This window comes from Otolemur garnettii, unplaced genomic scaffold (genome assembly GCF_000181295.1).
Source record: "Otolemur garnettii isolate 467f Iridium unplaced genomic scaffold, OtoGar3 scaffold00024, whole genome shotgun sequence".
NCBI lineage: Eukaryota > Metazoa > Chordata > Mammalia > Primates > Galagidae > Otolemur > Otolemur garnettii.
In genome coordinates, this window is record NW_003852419.1 from 884391 (window position 1) to 903867 (window position 19477).

At 44.9% G+C, this 19477-nt stretch overlaps 1 protein-coding gene and 1 pseudogene across 1 annotated transcript in view; one reads left to right on the plus strand and one right to left on the minus strand.

Moving 5' to 3' along the window:
- Positions 1–2799, minus strand: part of LOC100962771 (cytochrome c oxidase subunit 7A-related protein, mitochondrial) — a 13927-nt gene extending 11128 nt beyond the window's left edge. The window contains exon 1 of the mRNA XM_003787873.3: positions 2647–2799. Within this exon, the coding sequence (XP_003787921.1) occupies positions 2647–2718 (72 nt within the window). The 5' untranslated portion in view covers positions 2719–2799. The remainder of the gene's footprint in view (positions 1–2646) is intronic.
- A 5903-nt stretch (positions 2800–8702) lies between these two features.
- On the plus strand, positions 8703–8963 carry LOC100963085 (annotated as a pseudogene).
- The last annotated feature ends 10514 nt before the right edge of the window (positions 8964–19477 follow it).

Below are 19477 nucleotides of genomic sequence, written 5' to 3' on the forward strand. Positions count from 1 at the left end.
CACCTTAGGTGTATGTGGCTGGCGCCTTAGCCACTTGAGCCACAGGCACCGAGCCAACCTCAAACTCTTGGGCTCAAGCAATTCTCTTGCCTCAGCCTCTCAAGGAGCTGGGACCACAGGTGCCCGCCACAATGCCTGGCTATTTTTTGTTGCAATTGTCATTGTTGGTTAGCTGGCCCAGGCTGGGCTCAAACCCACCACCTTCGGTGTATGTGGTTGGTGCCGTAACTCACAGGGGCGTCAACCTAATGGTAAGCACTTTTTCATGTGCTTATTGGCCTCAATTTATTTCTGAAGAAAGACACATAAAAGGTTAAGAGAAATGCTTTTCAAACAACCACTGGAAAATACCCTCTGAACAACTATTAATATTTGCCATCAAGTTGACTTACAAATCTCTACCTGTGCTATTATTTCAGAATAAGCTTTTCCATATTAGGCAATTCAATGCATGTTAGGTTATTCACTTTACTTAAAGTTACAAATATGTTCATTTTACAGTTGCTGTTTCCAAGAAAGGAAAAGTTGAAGTACTCATAATTACCAAAGTCAGAGCACCTCCTTGAAAGGGTTCCTGTCACAATCTCTCTGAAATCTACAATTTATAAAGCCCACATGGTATCACTTCTTTCAACATAACTTAAGCAATCTTTAAGTAACTAAGAAGTTTGAATCCTCAAGGGAAACTCAATTCAAAAGGTTCTAGAAATCTGAAACTGTCTATATCAAACACATGTCAAGGCAATATCTACCGAGTGCCAGTTTTATTCCATTATGTCAATTTTCAGTCCAAAATTTTACTTCTTCCTTACTAGGCAACAAAACCTAGACTATGCTAAAGTTCTAATAAAAGAACATCTATAAACACCGCCAGAATAAACTGTGATGAATTCATACAATTAAACCCTACAAAACAATAAAAGGGACTAACTACTGATATATGTACTATGAATGAAACCTGATTAATATTTAGAAAAATAAGCCTTACACAGAAGAGTACTGTGTAGTTTCATTTACCTGAAGCTCAAAAATAGGCAAAACTATCCACAGTGATATAAGTCGGAATAAGAAAGGTGGACAGGGACTCACTGGACAGGACGGAGGATAGGGGACTTCCTAGGGGTAATGTACTGTATATTGCTGGAGAGATATTAAACAGTGCGTGTGGTTTTTAAAACTCATCAAACCATAATATTTAAGATCCATGTACTGAAAAATAAACTATATAAAACTAAATGTTACAGAAATGGCTATTTATCCACATAATCTGAAAAAGAAATTACTGTAACACTACTGACCATTCCTTCCTTACAGCTCAAAACAATTTGGTTCCAGTGTGAACGCACTGGTTTCCTGTCTAATCCTGGACTATTCTTTTGATAAATTTTCCTTCTCCACTCTCATGTTTCTGTAAACTAATTATAGTCCCACATTTCTTCCCTATATACCCCCCTAGGTGATCTCTCCACTACAGCTCTACTATGCCCACAAGTCTCTATTAAACTCCATACCTAAAACCCAGTTGCTGCTAGGCGTGACATATTATCACATGCTCAACGTTTACAAACCCTAAATTCTTCGCCATCCCCATTCCCAAAAAACTTGCCCTCCTTATCCTGGATTGAAATCATTCTTAAACATTTCCCCCTGAGCACTCTGCAGTATCTCACAGAAAAAGGAGATGATAACAGAGCCCGCCTAGACCCCTCACTGTTCCAGTCCAGCTGCATCTCACTGAGCCTTCTCACACTACTGTGAGGTTGAGGAATGAATAAAATGTAACCTCAGACTCGGCTTCTAGAGAATAGCCAACACTTATCCAGAACCAGCCACCAGCCAAAACTTGCTAGTCACTTGACACACACTTAACTGTGTACTAAAGTTGCCCTGAATGAAACTAAGCTCAAAATAAATTAAGTAACTTGGCCAAAGTCACACATAACGACAAAAGCCAAGATTTGAGCCCAGATCTCTCTGGGACTCTAAAATCCCTCATCTTTAGAACACACAAGCTGGAGGACGAAACTCCAATTACTAGAATACTTTTCAGACCACCCAAATAATGGATCTCTGTCAACCATTTTACAGTTGGGAAAGTGTAACCTTGTTGCAGATAACTTCCCAAGCCATTTGAAGGAACCCGTTAAATTTCTCAATCCGGAGCATACAGCCCCTCCCCCCCCCTTAGCTTCCCCAGGTGCCATAATCCTCGCTCTCCAATCTTGTGCTTGGGTGAGGCTGTCTTTTGGGCTGTGACAAGGGGTGACAAAGGGACGCAGGGGAGGCCGAAAACCGGACCTCCTCAAAGATGAAAAAGGTCGAACCTCGGACTCAGGTGGGTCACATTCTGCGCCCTGCAGACCCCACGAGCCATCTCTCTCAAACAACGATCCCGGGGTCACCTTGACCCCTGCAGAATGCCAGCCCGAACTTCTGCGCCGGGCCAAACCCACCAGAAGAGCAACTACACCAAAAGGGGTCTCAGTAACCACAGCGAGCTGTTGTTGAGAGACGCCGGGAGGTGCGAGGCGAACGAACGAGCCGAGCCGCAGGCAGAAGCCTCCCCGGTTCCAAAGCCGGGAATGCCCGGTGCGGGAGTTCGGGGAGCCGCTCCTTCCGTGGAAGCTGATACGGCGTGACCCGTACCTGCGGACTATAGGCGTCCGAAGCCCATGCTCCCATCAACTTCTGTGTGAAGCCGCTAAACTTGTAATACATGACGCCCGGAGCCCGGCTCCCTGCATCCACTACCTACGCGACCGCTCCAGAAAAGGACCCCGCCTCCCCCGCTGTAGTCCCAAGGTTCAGCGCAAGGACCCTGCTCCAGGAGACGGGCTACCTGGAGATTGCCTGATTTAAAACATGGCCTCTGACGCCACATTGAAGAATCAGAAGCCGAGTTCTCAGGACCCCTAAAGACAAAACTAGCCCTAAGCAAGTACAAAAACACACTGTAGCGGGGTCTGTAGCAAAAACGACGTTCTTTCCTTCTCTTATTTCTATTCGGGCAAAACCACGACGTCTCAAGAATGCGCAAGCGCCCCACGGACTAAGCCCGGCGTCCGAGGCCCTGGGGAGGACCCGTGGGGGCGGGTCCTAGGCGGGGCCTGCTGCGGGAGTGGGTGGGGAAGGGGCGGGACTGAGTTAAGGATGGGGCCGTCAGAACTGAGCTGCCAAAGACAGTAGGTCTCGTCAGGGAGCTAACCTGGTTGTTGGGTTGTAGGCATCTCTTCCTTTATCAGACTTCACTTGCTGGAAATCTCATTAATTTTTTCCCCGCCTAAATCACCTCTTGAAGCAACCCGCTCTTACACAGTGTTCCCAGGAGTATGGACCGGTCGCCAGGCTTCCACTGACAACTTAGGAATGGGAGCAAATAAGAAAATTCAGAAGCCCCGCCTGTTTAGTACGAAGGGTTGTTGGAAGTTTCGTCCCAATAATATAAAAATAACACCAGGGCTCAGCGCCTGTGGCTCAACCGGCTAAGGCGCCAGCCACATACACCTGAGCTGGCGGGGTCGAATACAGCCCGCACCCGCCAAACAACAATGACGGCTGCAACCAAAAAATAGCCGGGCGTTGTGGCGGGCGCCTGTGGTCCCAGCTCCTTGGGAGGCTGAGGCAGGAGACTCGCTTGAGCCCAGGAGTTGGAGGTTGCTGTGAGCTGTGATGCCACAGCACTCTACCCAGGGCGACAGCTTGAGGGGCTCTGTCTCAAAATAAATAAATAAATAAATAAAAATAACACCAGGAGGTAAATTTTGCACACTTTCTAAGAATTGGTTTCTACTTTAACCTGAGTTGTATGAGAAGTAGTTACTCATCCTTTTTTATTGGCCTCTACTCTTTTAGATAAATGAGGTGGGGCGAGGTGACTAGAAACACTCGCAAAGTCTTGACCTTAAGCCTGAAAGATCTGAGATGACCACTTTCAATTCTGATAGTATTCATTTCTACTTTTTTTTTTTTTTTTTTTGCAGTTTTTGGCCAGGGCCAGGTTTGAACCTGCCACCTCTGGTATATGGGGTCAGCGCCCTACTCCTTGAGCCACAGGCACTGCCCTACTTAAAGATATCTTTTAAAGCTCGTGCAAGGTACTGTCACAAGCATGTTACAGATACATTTATAATGCATTTAGGAAACCATGTCCCTGTAGCAAACTAATGGATGATACTAAGTTTTATATAGCATTTTCCATAAACTCATTGAATCTTTACAACAATTCTGTAAGGTAGGTACTATTATTACCCCTATTTTACAATACAGGAAAATGTGACCCAGAGAAGCTAAGTAACTTACTGTTTAGCAGAAGAACTAGTTATATGGCTCAAGAATCTGCACTCTTAAGCACTGTACTACAGGTAAGTGATATAAATCCATTCCGAGAAGAGGAGGATCAAGGCTGAACCCTCCAGAAAGAGGGTGTACACCAGCATCCTAGCTTTGGCAAGTCTAAGCCCAAGATCTTCCAAGTATTCAGCACTGCTATACCCTGGAGAGCAAAGTTTTCAGCAGATTCATACAAGCCAACCCAAAGTTGCTGCTTTTACAAAGCATCCTTGTGATATAATGGAAAGAATGCATGATTTGGGTTCGAGTCTTAACCTCTCCAAGGGTGAGTGATTTGAGATTAATCATTTCCATTTTATATGCCCCATTGGCCAGTTCTGTAAGGTAGGAATCATAATCATCATCATATCTTTCCTCACTAGTGTTCTGAGCATCAACAGTTCAGTAAGTTATAAAGCTTCCACTAAGTGAAACTGGTGAGAATACCTTTGAGTCATCTACCTTTTTCATAGTTCTTGACTGTATATAAGATTCTTAGTTCAAAAAAAAAAAAATGCCATAGCCAGGCATGGTGGTGCATGCCTGTAGTCCCAGCTACTCCGGAGGCTGAGACAGGAGGATGGCTTGAATCCAGGAGTAGTGCGCTATGCTGATTAGGTGTATGCACTAAGTTCGGCACCAATATAGTGACCTCCAGGGGAGGGACAGGGGCGGGGGAGGGGGCAGTTGCCTAAGGAGGGGTGAACTGGCCCAAGTCAGAAATGGAGCTGGTCAAAGTTCCCATGCTGACCAGTAGTGGGATCGCGCCTGTGAATAGCCACCGCACTCCAGCCTGGGCAACATAGTGAGACCTCATCTCTAATTTAAAAAAAAAAAAAAATGCCGTTTCATGCCTGTAATCCTTGCACTCTGGGAGGCTGAGGCAGATGAATTGCTTGAGTTCAGGAGTTTGAGACTGGCCTGAGCAAGAGCAAGACCCTATCTCTTAAAATAAAAAAAAAAAAGTATCTAAGTTACCATAAATTTTTCTTGGTTACTCTAATTAACTAATTAAAAACTGGAATCCTTCATACCAAGGAATGTACTTACTAACAAATGCTGAGTAGAAGGAAAAGCCTTTCATAGAGTTTAGCTTGAAAGAGAACTTAAATCATTTGGGACAGCTACCTGTCTCCATCCACTGTCTTCTGGACATGTTTTGGATGAAGAAAGTAGAGAATGTTTCCCAACTTTTAGCAGCAGTAAAGGTGTACCAGCTTCTTGAGGTACAGGGTGCCTGTCAACACTGGTTATTTTCTTAAAGTTCCTGCCATCTGATTTTAGATCCTGCAAGACATAAATTAAGAATCCTGAAAATGTTACAACAGCCGGGCTGTTCAGTGGGAGATAAAATGTCAGTAGCAGAGTGTGGGTTGGTATGTCACATGGAGTGGCTGATCATGGGAAGATTTTGTCTCATTTCCCAAATAAAATGTAGCACACGCTGACAGTGCTAAGGCACCCTATTCTCATTCGAATTTGCATATCCCAGCCAACATCAAAGATGTGATCCTTTTTTTTTTTTATCATGATCCCTTCAGGTTGCTCCCCAGATCCTATTCTGAGGGACAGTGACCATGACTCAGAGCGCAGAAAAGCTTGCCAGTCACCAAGTGAATGCAAGTGCCAGTGTGGCTCAAAGAATGCTGCTCCTTCTCCATTTACAAGAGATGTGTGCTGATGCCTCTGGCAGGCTACTCTGGGAATGGAAGGAAAAACCATTATAAATTTTAAATTGGGTTCTACTGAATATAGGTAGGAACTGCTTTGTGAAATAGTTCTTAATTTTTTTAATTCTCTAATTTTCCCCCAAATGACTTTTTAAACAAGACACTTTATGGGACTGGAAGATTAAAATATGCAGGCCCTGTGGTGGTCGAGGTCATTGTGGACTCTTCCTCTGACCCTTCAGCCCTTCCCTGTATTCGGGAGGGCGCATATATCACCCGACTTTGGTGTTAACAGTGGGGAGCAGAAACGTGACTAATGAGTATTGGTTCTGGACTCATTTACCAAGGGAAGGGTGTCTCCAGGATATAGGTCCCAAAAAGCCCTGCTATTTCTTTGCTGCCAAATTTGCAAACTGAAGAACAGATTTAACCTGGGGGAGAATGCACATTCCCCATTCTAAGCTTTTCTGTTGGAAAAATGGAATATAGATAGTGCAGTATTATAATGAAGTGTTACCTTTTTTGTGTGGCTTGTGTCTGCTCTCTCTTTAGCAAGAAAAAGGAAGTGGAGGAAATACGTTTTTCCAACATGCAAAACTGCTAGTGAAAACCCCAAGAAAAGCACCCCCAGTAAAATATTGGAAAACAAAATGGAGAGCTAACCTCACTTTATAATTCTCAGAATGACAACTCATGCAAATTATTCAGTAATTTTCCTGTGGCAGAAATCTCAGGCGTCATCTCTTACTCTTTTTGTCAAATAAAGTTCTATCTGGTGTGGAAATCTTAGGTTTGTTTTTAAAACTTGAAACCTACTCTATATTGATATTGAAAACCAACCCTTTGCTAAAGCGTGGTGTTTTTAACAGGAAAAGAGTTGGGGGGTCTGAATTCTGCATTTCTTGCCCAAAGGAGGGGAGATGGCAGCTGGGATTGCAGTTGCTGGGACAGCTTTATTGCAGTTCAGGATGAACATATTGACACCAACTCCCTACTCTGACCTTCTCATTGTTTAACATCAATACAGTGTGTGAAACCGTCTCACTTTTGCCTGCCTGCTTTTCGTTATGTGTAAGTCAAAAGCACATCCACAGAGGATATGGATTTAACTCAAATTTGACACATCACATTTCATCTCGCTGGTGAAGAAAGGCTGAGGTATGACTCATAATTTATTTTAAATCATTTTAAATACACTTAATTATGCATAGAAAAAAAGTTGAGATTCAGAACAAGATTCGTGCTATTTTACATTGACATCATCTATAAAAATACAGTACATACCATGTTGTTCTATGCATAGAATCAAAGGATCACTGGGGATTCCCACTCTCTGCATCACATATGTCTATGCTGTTGTAATATTTCAAAGGGAGCATGTATGGCTTCTGTAAGCCTTGTATTCACACACATAAATAACACAATGTACCCAAAAGACAACAATTACAATTTTAAATGTTACCACGTACTTATACTCCAGACTACCAGTTATCATAGAATACTCTTTAACACCCCCTGGGTACATGTGAGGATCCGTTAAGTGACAATCTCCGAGTGCTAGGCCATAGGGAGGGTGACTCAAGGGCCATTCTGCCTGTTATGGCTAACATGGCAGTGGTTCTTCTTCACGGGCTATCGGAGAAAAGAATGAATGAACAAATAAACATCACCTCCACATATTGCTGTGAGAAATGAGCAACCACTCTGGGTAGTTATTCACATGAGTTCCCTAAAAGCCATGGAAATTGATAACCAAGTGGAAAAGGAGCTGAAGAGCCATACCCCTGGGTCTGGAGAATATCAATGGATTGTTTTCCTTTGAGGTAGTAAAACTTCCTGCTTGTAGAAAGATCTACCTGAATCTATTCAATATCAAAACACAGGGAGCTATATAGCCATTGAAATCCAGTATGTCAGGCGGCACCTGTGGCTCAAAGGAGTAGGGCGCCGGCCCCATATGCCAGAGGTGGTGGGTTCAAACCCAGTCCCGGCCAAAAACTTCAAAAAAAGAAAAAAAAAATTGAAATCCAGTATGTCCAGACCCATGGTGGCTCACACCTGTAATCTTAGCACTCTGGGAGGCCAAGGTGGGAGGATCACTTGAGCTCAGGAGTTTGAGACCAGTCTGAGCCAGAGCGAGATCCCATCTCTATTAAAAATAGAAAAAAATAGCCAGGCATGTAGTTGGTGCTGGTAGTCCCAGCTACTCTGGAGTTGTAGGCAGGAAGTTTGCTTGAACTCAGGGATTTGAGGTTAGTGTGAGCTGTGATGCCATGGTACTCTAGCCTGGGCAACAGAGACTCTGTCTCAAAAAAAAAAAAAAAAAATTGGCTTGGCGCCTGTGGCTCAAGTGGCTAAGGCACCAGCCACATACACCTAAGGTGGCGGAATCCAGCCCAGGCCTGCCAAACAATAATGATGGTTGCAACCAAAAAATAGCCGGGTGTTGTGGTGGGCGCCTGTGGTCCCAGCTACTTGGGAGGCAGAGGCAGGAGACTCGCTTGAGCCCAGGAGTTGGAGGTTGCTGTGAGCTGTGATGCCATAGCACTCTACCCAGGGGGACAGCTTGAGGCTCTGTCTCAAAAAAAAAGAAAATCAAGCTGGGACATTTCTCTTGAAGCTCAGCAGTTTAGGGCCAGCGGTAGCTCCCGCAGTCACAAGAAACAGGTGACAAGTAGTCTGCAGCATTCTCCTACAGTTACCATGAATTTACCCTTCAACTGCAAAATTTTCTTCAGTGGATTAACAGGAAAGCCAGTGGTGGTGAAACTTAAGTAGGGAAGGGAGTACCAGGGCTCCCTGGTATCTGTACATGGCTATATGAACATACAGCTTGCAAATACAGAAGAATACATTGATAGAACATTGTCTGGACATGGGAGTGAAATTTTAATATGGTGTAATAATGTCCTTTATATCGGAGGTGTTGAAGAAGAGAAAGAAGATGGAGAAATGAAAGAATAGCATCTTTTCTGTTTTTTTTTTAAATACATATTTTAAGTCAAGCTGGTGGGGGGGGAAACGTGGATAAATTCAACCTAATGCCTACAGTGCATACTGTCTGGGACGGGGGCATGCTTATAACCCTGGCTCAATTTGTGCCAAAAAATAGCATGTAGACAAGACGTGTGTATCCCCTAATATCATGAAATACAAAAAAATTATTTCCTAATCACTAATACCTAGAAGTCTATATGGGAAATAACATTGTGTAAAAATAGAAAACTGGATCTATAGTCACTGATTTAACCAAAAATTAATGTAGCATGATGTAAAGCATTAGAATTTTACATTTATTGGAGTTTGTATAAAGTGAGCTGGTTATAATAGAAGTTATAACCTAAAAACCTTTCCATCTCCTCAGCCCTCACCCCTTTCTCTCTTTTGCTTTTCTCTCTTCCTTTCTACTTTCCCCAAGAGTCTTAGTTGAGGTCATGGGACAGCCAGACCAGAGCTGGATTGGTGGATTGGATCCTGACATGAAAACAGCCACCAAAGATATGTTTGTTTTGGTTTGTTTTGTTGTGTTGTATAGTGTTTTGTTTTTAAGACAGAGTCTCACTTGTCACCCTTGGTAGAGTGCCATGGTGTCGTAGCTCACAGCAACCTGAAACTCTTAGGCTCAAGCAATCCTCTTGCCTTAGCCTTCAGAGTAGCTGGAACTACAGGTGCCCACCACAACACCAAGCTAGTCTTTCTATTTTTAGTAGAGACAGAGTCTCACTCTTGCTCAGACTGGGCTAGTCTGGAACTCCTGAGCTCAAGCAATCCACCCCCCTCAGCCTCTCAGAGTGCTAGGATTACAGGCATGTGCCACCACTCCAGTCCTCAAAGATATGTTTAAAGCCTAAAGCCCAAAGAGTGGAATCTGGTGTCCCATTAAAATAACAGCCAACCTTTAGCACCAGCACTGATTAAAAACTGAGATCACTTTGAAATGCCGGATTCATAATTTACTTGCCTCTCCTTCCTGCTCAGGTTCTTAAAAGATGGAAATTTGGCATTTCTTTTATTTCCGCTACGCAGGAACACAAAGCCAAGGCCCTACAGTGACCTTCTGTGGAGGGTGTCAGGTACCCGGGCTACTCTGATCAACCTAAATTCAAATCTCAACTTTTCCTACTGACAAGCTCAGTTACCTTGGGCAAGGTGCTTCCCTACTCTCTGACTCTCAGAGGTGAAATGAAGACTCTAAATCACAGGATTATCTGTGTTTAATTAGGTAGCAAAAGTACCATTGTATGTTTATTAATGCCTGGGCGCAGCCTGCCCAGTGATTCTAAAATGGCTAACTTGGGGAAGAAGGCTGGGGAAATTGACCTGCAAGAGATGGACCAGTCTGTAGTCTAGGAAACAAAGGCCATGGAAAAAAGGCTAGGAGGAAGTTATAAATCTGTAAAATATATCTAATAGAAAGCAAATCTCTTCCTTAAAAGAAAGGGAACTAGAGAGAATACATGTATAACATTTCCAAAACGACCACTGAGAACCTTGGAAAAAGCCCAAGTCTGGGGTCTCTAGCATGGCTGTGCCCTCCAAGGACCCCCCACCTCCACCCCCTCAGTCCTCTGGCCCAGGAGAGAAATTTGCTAAAGAGCCATTCCAAAGAATCCGAAGGTCTCCAGCAAAAGATTTATGCTGTGTCTGGGTTTCTGACAGAGGAGAGAGTGGAAGAAAGATAGGATTGTTGGTGTTCGTTGTGTGATCCTCACATCTATTCCACCCTCAAACTGCAAGGCTACCCTGTCCTTTTCCTGGTCGCTTCTATTTCCTAACAGCCCACAGATGCACATCACAGAAAAACTACATCTATTTTAATTTAAGTCATGGTAAAGGTAAAAATCAAATCAAGGTGCTTGTGTTTTCTCCCTGAGTAGAAGCAAGCGCTCGGTGAACACACACGGCCTTGTTTCCGCACAGATGTCAGGAACGCAGAGCCTGTAAATCTGCCCAGGCAGTTCTGTTCTTGAATCATTAAGAACAACCGAGTGGGTGGAACAAGAACATGAAATTGCTGTGTGCACTCGTGTTTTGTTTATGGAGCAATCATTTCTAGACGTGTTTTCTTTTTTTATGAAGAATCTTTTCTATGTTTGCCTTTTAACACCCCACCTTCCTTCCTGTCCCCGGCTCTTCCACACCCACTAAAAAGAAACATTGAGAGCATTACAAAAATCTCTGCGAATTGAAAGAATAGGTTACAGTAAGTGTCTCTCTCTAAACCAATTCCGCTTATTCAGTCAAAATAAATGATTTAGTAATATGAATAACACAGGTAACAATCTGAACATTGTGTTTTGTTTAAAAAGTTTGAAACAACTGCTCCCCAATCATAAAAATCACTGTCCTTTTTCCATCATTGTACAATGAGGATCTTATCAACCCAGTGAATTGGAAGGTCTTGTGATGCTAATTATCATCAGTATTTAATCAGTGGTTTATGACACAAGATTCTTTATGTCACTGAGCCTGTTTTTTTTTGGTTTTTTTGGTAGAGATAGACACCCTCGGTAGAGTGCCATGGCATCACACAGCTCACAGCAATCTCCAACTCCTGGGCTTAGGCCATTCTCTTGCCTCAGCCTCCTGATGAGCCTCAGTTTTTTATCTGTAAAATGGGAGTTATATCTACTTTGTGAGTGCCTAGGACATAGTAAATACTCGTTAAACTATAGCAGTTACTGTTACTACTAATAGCTGTAGTGGCTGGGTGGATAGGCTGGGATAGGGTTTTTTCTAAAGCCTATCATTCCTTTGAAACACCCCAACCTTGACACATAGCAGGCATCTGAGAATGATGGTTCTTACACTCATGGTGATAACAGACCCCAGTTAGGCCCCCAGCAGTTTCCACCCACCTCTCCACCTGACCTGCCCAGCTGCTCCCTCCTCCACCCCTAGAAGGGGTTTGTGTGTCCAGCTCTGGTGCTGTGTTTATCATCTGGGTGGGGCTCACTTTCTTGTTTTTTTCTTCTGTTGTTTTGGCTTCCCTCATTGTCCTGCCTGGCACAGGCCCCAGCCACATTCTCTGTGGCATATCACAAAGATGTCCCTGTTTTGGCATCAGGCCTGCTGCTGGAAGCAGAGCACGGTGGCATCAGGTGCTTTAAAAGAGGGAGAGATTGCATTAAATGTTCGGTCCAGAAAATGAGGTTGGTTTTTTTAAAATGTTCTATGGAATGGATCTATTAACTTAGTTCCATAATAATTTCTTCTCTCCTTGCTCTAATTGCAAAAGATATTTCCAGAAACAATGGAGAATATTTCCAGAAATAATATTTCCAAAAACAATCTTGTTTTTCAATAGGCTAATGAGACTGCATTTACGTAGGGCTTTTATCCAGAGGAGGGCTTTTCAGACTTTACCCCTAACACAACCAAGTACCAAGGAAACTTCCCCCAGCAAAGCCAGGGCTGCTGGCTGCAGAAGACCTAGGAGGCGCACTGGGTGTCATGGGCCTCCAAATCATGCCCTCCCCAGGACATTCTCAGGAGTTTGCACAAGACATACTTTGCGTTTTAATCTGAAAGCCTGTCCAGCCAACATTCAGGTCTAAGACAAGATCTTAACTTGAACAAAGGCCTACTTTTCTCAGGTTCTGTGACTGCCAGAGGCTGTCTATCCCCTGCCAAGCACACTCCAGTTACTGATCAAACTAAAAATCTGGGGGAAGGGGGTAGGGGCACAGACTCTTACAAGAAAGCTGTAATGCTGTCAATCAACTAGCACTTAATTTCCGGTGCGTTGTAAAAGTGCCATTTACCCTGCAAGCTGCAGAGTGAGCAGCCCAGTAGGATTATAAGTTAGATGATGCAGGGGGAACCATGCTTGGTGAGGATTTGGTGCCTCAGGCTTGAAAACAAAGTGAAAAAAGACCAAACTTATTTTTATATTGATTGCAAATATTGTCGGGAAAATCTGTTTCCCTTAAACTACCTTTGATGAAGCCACAGGTAACCTGAAGAGGCCACCGGAGGCCTATAACTACTCAATGCCCCTCGTGGGCAAAAATGGCACTTTGCTCCTAAACCCTTGTGAGCCTGGGCTCTGCAGGCTGCCCATCCAAATTTCAGCCACTCTGGCATTGTCCTGACAATAATAGGATGATCCCCAGGGAAAATGGGTGAAGCCTGGTACAGAAGGATCTGAGTGGATGGATCACAGGGCAGTTAGGAGACAGGAGGAGGCAGCAGTGGCTCTGGACCAGCAAGGCAGCTGGCAGAAGGAGGCCAGATGCTGGTCTGCTGCTGATAGATATTTATACCCTCTCTTGGACTTGCAGACTTGTGATTTAGAAAACCACAGGAACTTTTCATTTCTAAGGAAGGCCACACAAGAAAGAAACAACTTCACATAACCCTGTAACTGGAGCATTGGTGGCAGGATCTGCTATACAAATTCCTCATAGGCTCAGCACCTGTAACACAGTGCTGAGAGCGCCAGCCACATGCAACGAGGGTGGCAGGTTTGAACGCAGCCCAGGATGGCTAAACAACAATGGCAACTACAACAAAAAGACAGGCAGGTATTGAGGTGGGTGCCTGTAGTCCCAGCTACTTGAGAGGCTGAGGCAGGAGAATCACTTAAGCCAAGAGTTTGAGGTTGCTGTGAGCTGTGACTCCACAGCACTCTACCAAGGGCAACATGGTGAGACACTGTCTCAGAAAAATAAATAAATAAATAAATTCCTTATAGGATACAAAAAAGTTATTCAGATTATCAAATTGCTATCTGGTAGCATGTTCTATGGTGAGGATAATGTTCTATGTCTGTGCTGGCAAATATAGTAGCCACGTGTGGCCACTTGGAATATGGCTAGTGCAACTGAAGAAATGAATTTTTAATTTTATTTCATTTTCATTTAGATAGCCACATACAACTAGTGGCTATACTGAATAATAAAGAATTAAGGGGAATAAGGTGCAACCTCCCTATTTGTCCATGTCTCCAAAGAAGGGACTCCAACTCATTGGCTAATGAATTCAGGCCGCAGGAGTAAAATGATAATTTTTATTTGTATTAAAAAGTACTTTAATTCCTGTCTAAATGTTGAACCATAATAGCTTCTCTTTTTTACCAGTTCAGTGGGGAAAAGATCATTTGATGTTCTGGAAAATGGAATTGTCATTCTCAACATGGGGCCACCATTAATATCTCCTTCTTTTAGCCACATAGGGTTTTGCCTCTGAAGGCTTCTAATGTCATGTTATGATTTTTACACCCAGAAGCATAAGCAAGTTCTGCTGCTGATCATGACAAGTCGAGTTTCCCACCCTAATTTAGACAACCACACCATCCAATAGTTCACTGAATTTCAACATTTCTTTTTCTAATGTGACAGCTTATTCCTTTAAGAAATGTGTCGGCTCGGCGCCTATAGCTCAACCAGCTAAGGCGCCAGCCACGTACACCTAAGGTGGTGGGTTCGAATCCCCAGCCCGGACTCGCCAAACAACAATGACGGTTGCAACCAAAAAATAGCCGGGCGTTGTGGCGGGCGCCTGTGGTCCCAGCTCCTTGGGAGGCGGAGGCAGGAGACTCGCTTGAGCCCAGGAGTTGGAGGTTGCTGTGAGCTGTAATGCCACGGCACTCTACCCAGGGGGACAGCTTGAGGCTCTGTCTCAAAAAAAAAAAAAAAAAAAAAAAAAAAAAAAAAAGAAATGTGTCACATGCTGCTGACTGCTGTTCAACCAGTGCACATCAGTGTGTGTGAGTGCCACGCCTGGGCCTGGGCAAATCCCCTGAGGATGAAGTGGTCTCTGCCTACAGACACTGGGCCCCTTCTGTGGAGCAGGCCCTGAGGTCTTGGCCTCATCCCTCGCAAAGGGCAAAGATCAAACAGAGAGGGCACGGGTAGGAGGGAACAAAGAGGTCTCAAGCACAGGACAGGTTGGTACCATCAGGCCAAGCTCTGGGCAGCAGGAGAAGAGGGGGATGAGGAAAATGGGGTGAAAAACACACAACTGGGCAAGTGGCTCACACCTGTAACCCTAGCACGCTGGGAGGCCGAGGTGGGAGGATCTCTTGAGCTCAGGAGGTTGAGACCAGCCTGAGTAAGAGTGAGATCCAGTCTCTACTAAAAATAGAAAAATTAGCCAGGTGTTGTGGCAGGTGCCTATAGTCCCAGCTGCTGGGGAAGCTGAGGCAGAAGGATTGCCTGAACCCAGGAGTTTCAGTTTGCTGTGAGCTAGGCTGACCGCATGGCACTCTACCCAGGGCAAAAGAGTAAGATTCTGTCTCAATAAATAAATAAATACACACAACTGAAAGGTCTAGTAAGCTGGCAGCTAAGAGCCACATCTGTGAGCCTAACAATAAGCGTCTCAAAATCTACAAAGCGAGGCTGGGTGCGGTGGCTCATGCCTGTAATCCTAGCACTCTGGGATGCCGGGGCGGGTGGATTGCTTGAGCTCAGGAGTTGAAGACCAGCCTGAGCAAGAGTGAGACCCCCCTGTCTCTACTAAAAATAGAAAAACTAGCTGGATGTCAAGGTGGGCACTTGTAGTCCCAGCTACTCGTAGGAGGTAAGGGGATTGCTTGAGCCCAGGAGTTTAAGGTTGCTATGAGCTTGATGCCACATTATTCTACCCAAGGTGACAGAGTGAGACTCTGAAAAAGAAAGAAAGGGAGGGAGGAGGAGAGAGAGAGAGAGAAAGGAAGAAAATCCACAAAGTGCAAGCACCACACAATAGCACTCTCTGATGGCAGAGCTCTGCCCTGGTCTTGTGAAAAGCACCAAGGACTCACCCTGCAATAGCCAGCCCCTAAGCAGCGGGGTGGAAAAGCAGGATGTCCCGGGCAGACACTGGACCAGGCGCTGCAGGTCTGGACAGGCAGCTCAGCCAGGCCTGCTTCATTGATACAGGATCCTAATGAGCAGGATAAACACCATTCAGGGCCATTTGCTGTGAAATGGACTGGAGCATATGAGGGATCAGCCTTGTATGGGCAAAAACACACACATCAGCAGAAAATAATGTGCCAGAAAGGTTTAAATTGAAGACGTGCCATTCTGAGTGTGCAGAGGCGTTATTGCTTATGCAATTAATCATTTCATATTTGAAGATTGGAATTTTTTCCCCTTTTAATTAATTAGCCAGTAGACTCATTATAGTACATTTTTCATGTCAAAAAGGCAGTGGATTCTAAGAGAACGGAGGAGGGGCTGCAAGGAAGAAGTGACAGTGTATTACAGTGTGCTGTGCAAAGTACAGGGAACCACTGTTGTCCCTGCTCAAAAAAAAATCCCTGTGGAAGGTGCAGGATCCCTGAACTGAGCAAAATCCAAGGTCCTGTGAACACAAGATTCTCCTGCTGCTCACATTTTTCAGTACCTGCTTTTGGGACCCTACCGAGAGTCACTGCCTGCTCAGCCACTATTTTTCTTTAACTGGAAGGAGGGCTCGACATAAGGGTGAAAGATTAGACTCTGAAACCAGCCGCCGGGACTGCAGTCCTGACTGCACCTTATCAGCTGTAGACTTCGGGAGAGCCACTGTTACCCTCTTTGTGCTTCAATTTCCTGCCTTGTACAATGAGGATAATGATAGTACCTACCTCAGGGTTGTTGAGAGAAGAAAATAAATTAATACATATAAATTGCTTACTACAGTCCCTGGCAATTTGCAGACTCAAAAATTGTAGGATTTATTACTACAGAAGTTGCACTCCTTTGTGGAACAGAACACCACCCTGGACTTTTTCTTCACAAAGCTTTTGTGAGTGTGTGTGAGTGTGGGTGTGTGTTTCAAAACATACATAACAAAATTGACTATTTTAACCCTTTTGAAGTGTACAGGTCAGTGGCATTAGTATATTCACATCGTCTTGCAACTGTCACCACCATCCATTTCCAGAACACTTTTAACTTCCCCAACTGAAACTCTGTAGCCATTAAATACTAATTCCCTCTTTATCCCTCCTCTTAGCCCCTGGCAGCCAGCATTCTACTTCTTATATTTATGAATAGGAATTTGTCTACTCTAGGAACTTCAGAGAAGAGGAATTATGTAGCCGGGTGCAGTGGCTCACCCTGTAATCTCAGCACTCTGGGAGGCTGAGGTAGGAAAGTTGCTTGAGCTCTGGAGTTCAGGGCCAGCCTGAGCAAGAGCAATACCCCCAATGCTAAAAACAAAAAAACTAACTGGGTGTCGTGGTGGGTACCGTGGTAGGTGCCTATAGTCCCAGTTATTTGGGAGGCTGAGGCAAGAGAATCACTTGAGCCCGAGTTTGAGGTTGCTGTGAGGTACAACGCCCTGGCACTCTACCAAGGGAGACAAAGTAAGAGTTTGCCTCAAAAAAAAGAAAAAAGGAGGGCAGCGCCTGTGGCACAGGGAGTAGGGCACTGGCCCCATATGCCAAGGGTGGCGAGTTCAAACCCGGCCCTGGCCAAACTGCAACAAAAAATAGCCGGGCATTGTGGCAGGTGCCTGTAGTTCCAGCTACTCGAGAGTCTGAGGCAAGAGAATCGCCTACGCCCAAGAGCTGGAGGTTGCTATGAGCTGTGATGCCATAGCACTCTACCAAGGGTGACAAAGTGAGACTCCATCTCTAAAATAAATAAATAAAAAGGAATTATGTAACAATATATGTCCTCGTGACTGGCTTATTTCACTTAATGTGATGTTTCCAAGTGCTTTTTTGTTGTTGTTTTGAGACAAAGTCTCACTATGCTGCCCTCAGTAGAGTGCTGTGGCGTCATAGCTCACAGAAACCTCAATCTCTTGGGCTTAAGTGATTCTCTTGCCTCAGGCTCCCAAGTAGCTGGAACTACAGGCACCTGCCACAATGCCCAGCTACTTTTTGGTGGAGTTGTCATTGTTGTTTAGCTGGCCCGGGCCGAGTTCGAACCTGCCAGCCCGAGTGTATGTGGCTGGCCCCGTAACCACTGTGCTATGGGCACCGAGCCAATGTTTCCAAGTTTTGGCCACGGTTGTAGCGTGTATCAGAACTCCCTTTCCTTTTAAGGCTGAAGAGCAGTCTGTTGGATGTTTACGCCACAGTTTGGTTTTCCTCTCATCTGTTGTTGGACCTTTGAGTTGCTTCCATCTTTTGGCTATCGTGAATTGTGCTGTTATGAACACGGGTGTACAGATATCTCTTCAAGTCCCTGCTTTCTTTTGGATAAATTCCCCAAAGAAGAACTGCTGGATTTTTTGCAGAATCACCACACATTTTCTACAACTAATGAACCATTTTACATTCCCCCAGCAACGTATGTGGCTCCACACCAACACTTGCTGTTTTCTGTTTGTTGCTTTGTTTCCTGATGGACGTGGAGTGGCATTTCATGGTGGCCTCGACTTACATTTCCCTAATGACTAGTGCCATTGAGCATCCTTTCATGTTCCACACAGCTCTCTGAACGCAAATACAATGGGAATGGCAGGGCAGAAATTCTTAAGAACTGCTGAAAGTAGAGGATGCAAACTCCCTACTCAGGCCCAGAGCAGGCCAATCCTGAGAGACCCGAGGGGACTGCTGATTCAAAATCAGGGCCAGAGAAAACAAGCTGTTCTGAGTAGGCCATTAAAACTATCTAGACAAACCAGGCGAGTGGCTCACACCTATAATCCTAGCACTCTGGGAGGCCAAGGCTGGAGCATCCCTTGAGGTCAGGAGCTTGAGACCAGCCTGAGCAAAGCAAGACCCTGTGTCTACAAAAAATAGAAAAATTAGCCAAGCATTGTGGCAGGCACCTACTTGGGAGGCTAAGGCAGGAGGATCACTTGAGCCCAAAGTTTGAGGTTGCTTTGAGCTACGCTGACACCATGGCACTCTACCAAGGGCAACAGAGTGAGGCTCAGTCTCAACAAAAAAAAACCCAAAACAACTGTATATACAAGTCCAAAAGGCTGTGGGCCAGGCCAGAAGATGTCCATGTTTATGTCCAAGTGGAAGTGCGATGCCCTCCCAGGATACTCAGGGGGCTGACCTCCCACTATAGCTCTGAGCAGGGCAGGAAGCTGGAAAATGGTGTCCCAGCCCCCACACAGCCTCTGCAGGAAGAGGGGAATATGAGCCCCTTCGCCAGCAGCTCCAGACTTCCACCCTAGGCTCCTCCAGGAAGCAGACGAAGATGGGCAAAGGCCACTAAGCTGTTCCTCTGTGAGGCTCCAGGCCCTGTTCATTTCTCCAATGGTGCCTTGTCTCGAGCACCGCGCCCTGCCTCCTGTGTTTAGCGTTCTATCACTACCTGAAATTAACTTGTTTATTTATTTGCTTAACTTTTAATTGTCCCTCTTCCCCTCAGGCGTTCAGCTCAGGAAAGCAGAGACTTTGTCTCCTTGCCCAGCACAGGGCAGGAGTTCAGTAAATATCTGTTGAGCAACTGGACGGACTGCTTTGATGTGTTTCCTCTCTAGGGGCCCAGGTCTCTGTCCACGGGTCTTCTCTCAGGAGTGGGGCTGGATGCCACCTCTGACTCCCCCTTCACTGACACTATGGTCAGCTCGTCTCACAGAAGTTTTTTCAGAGA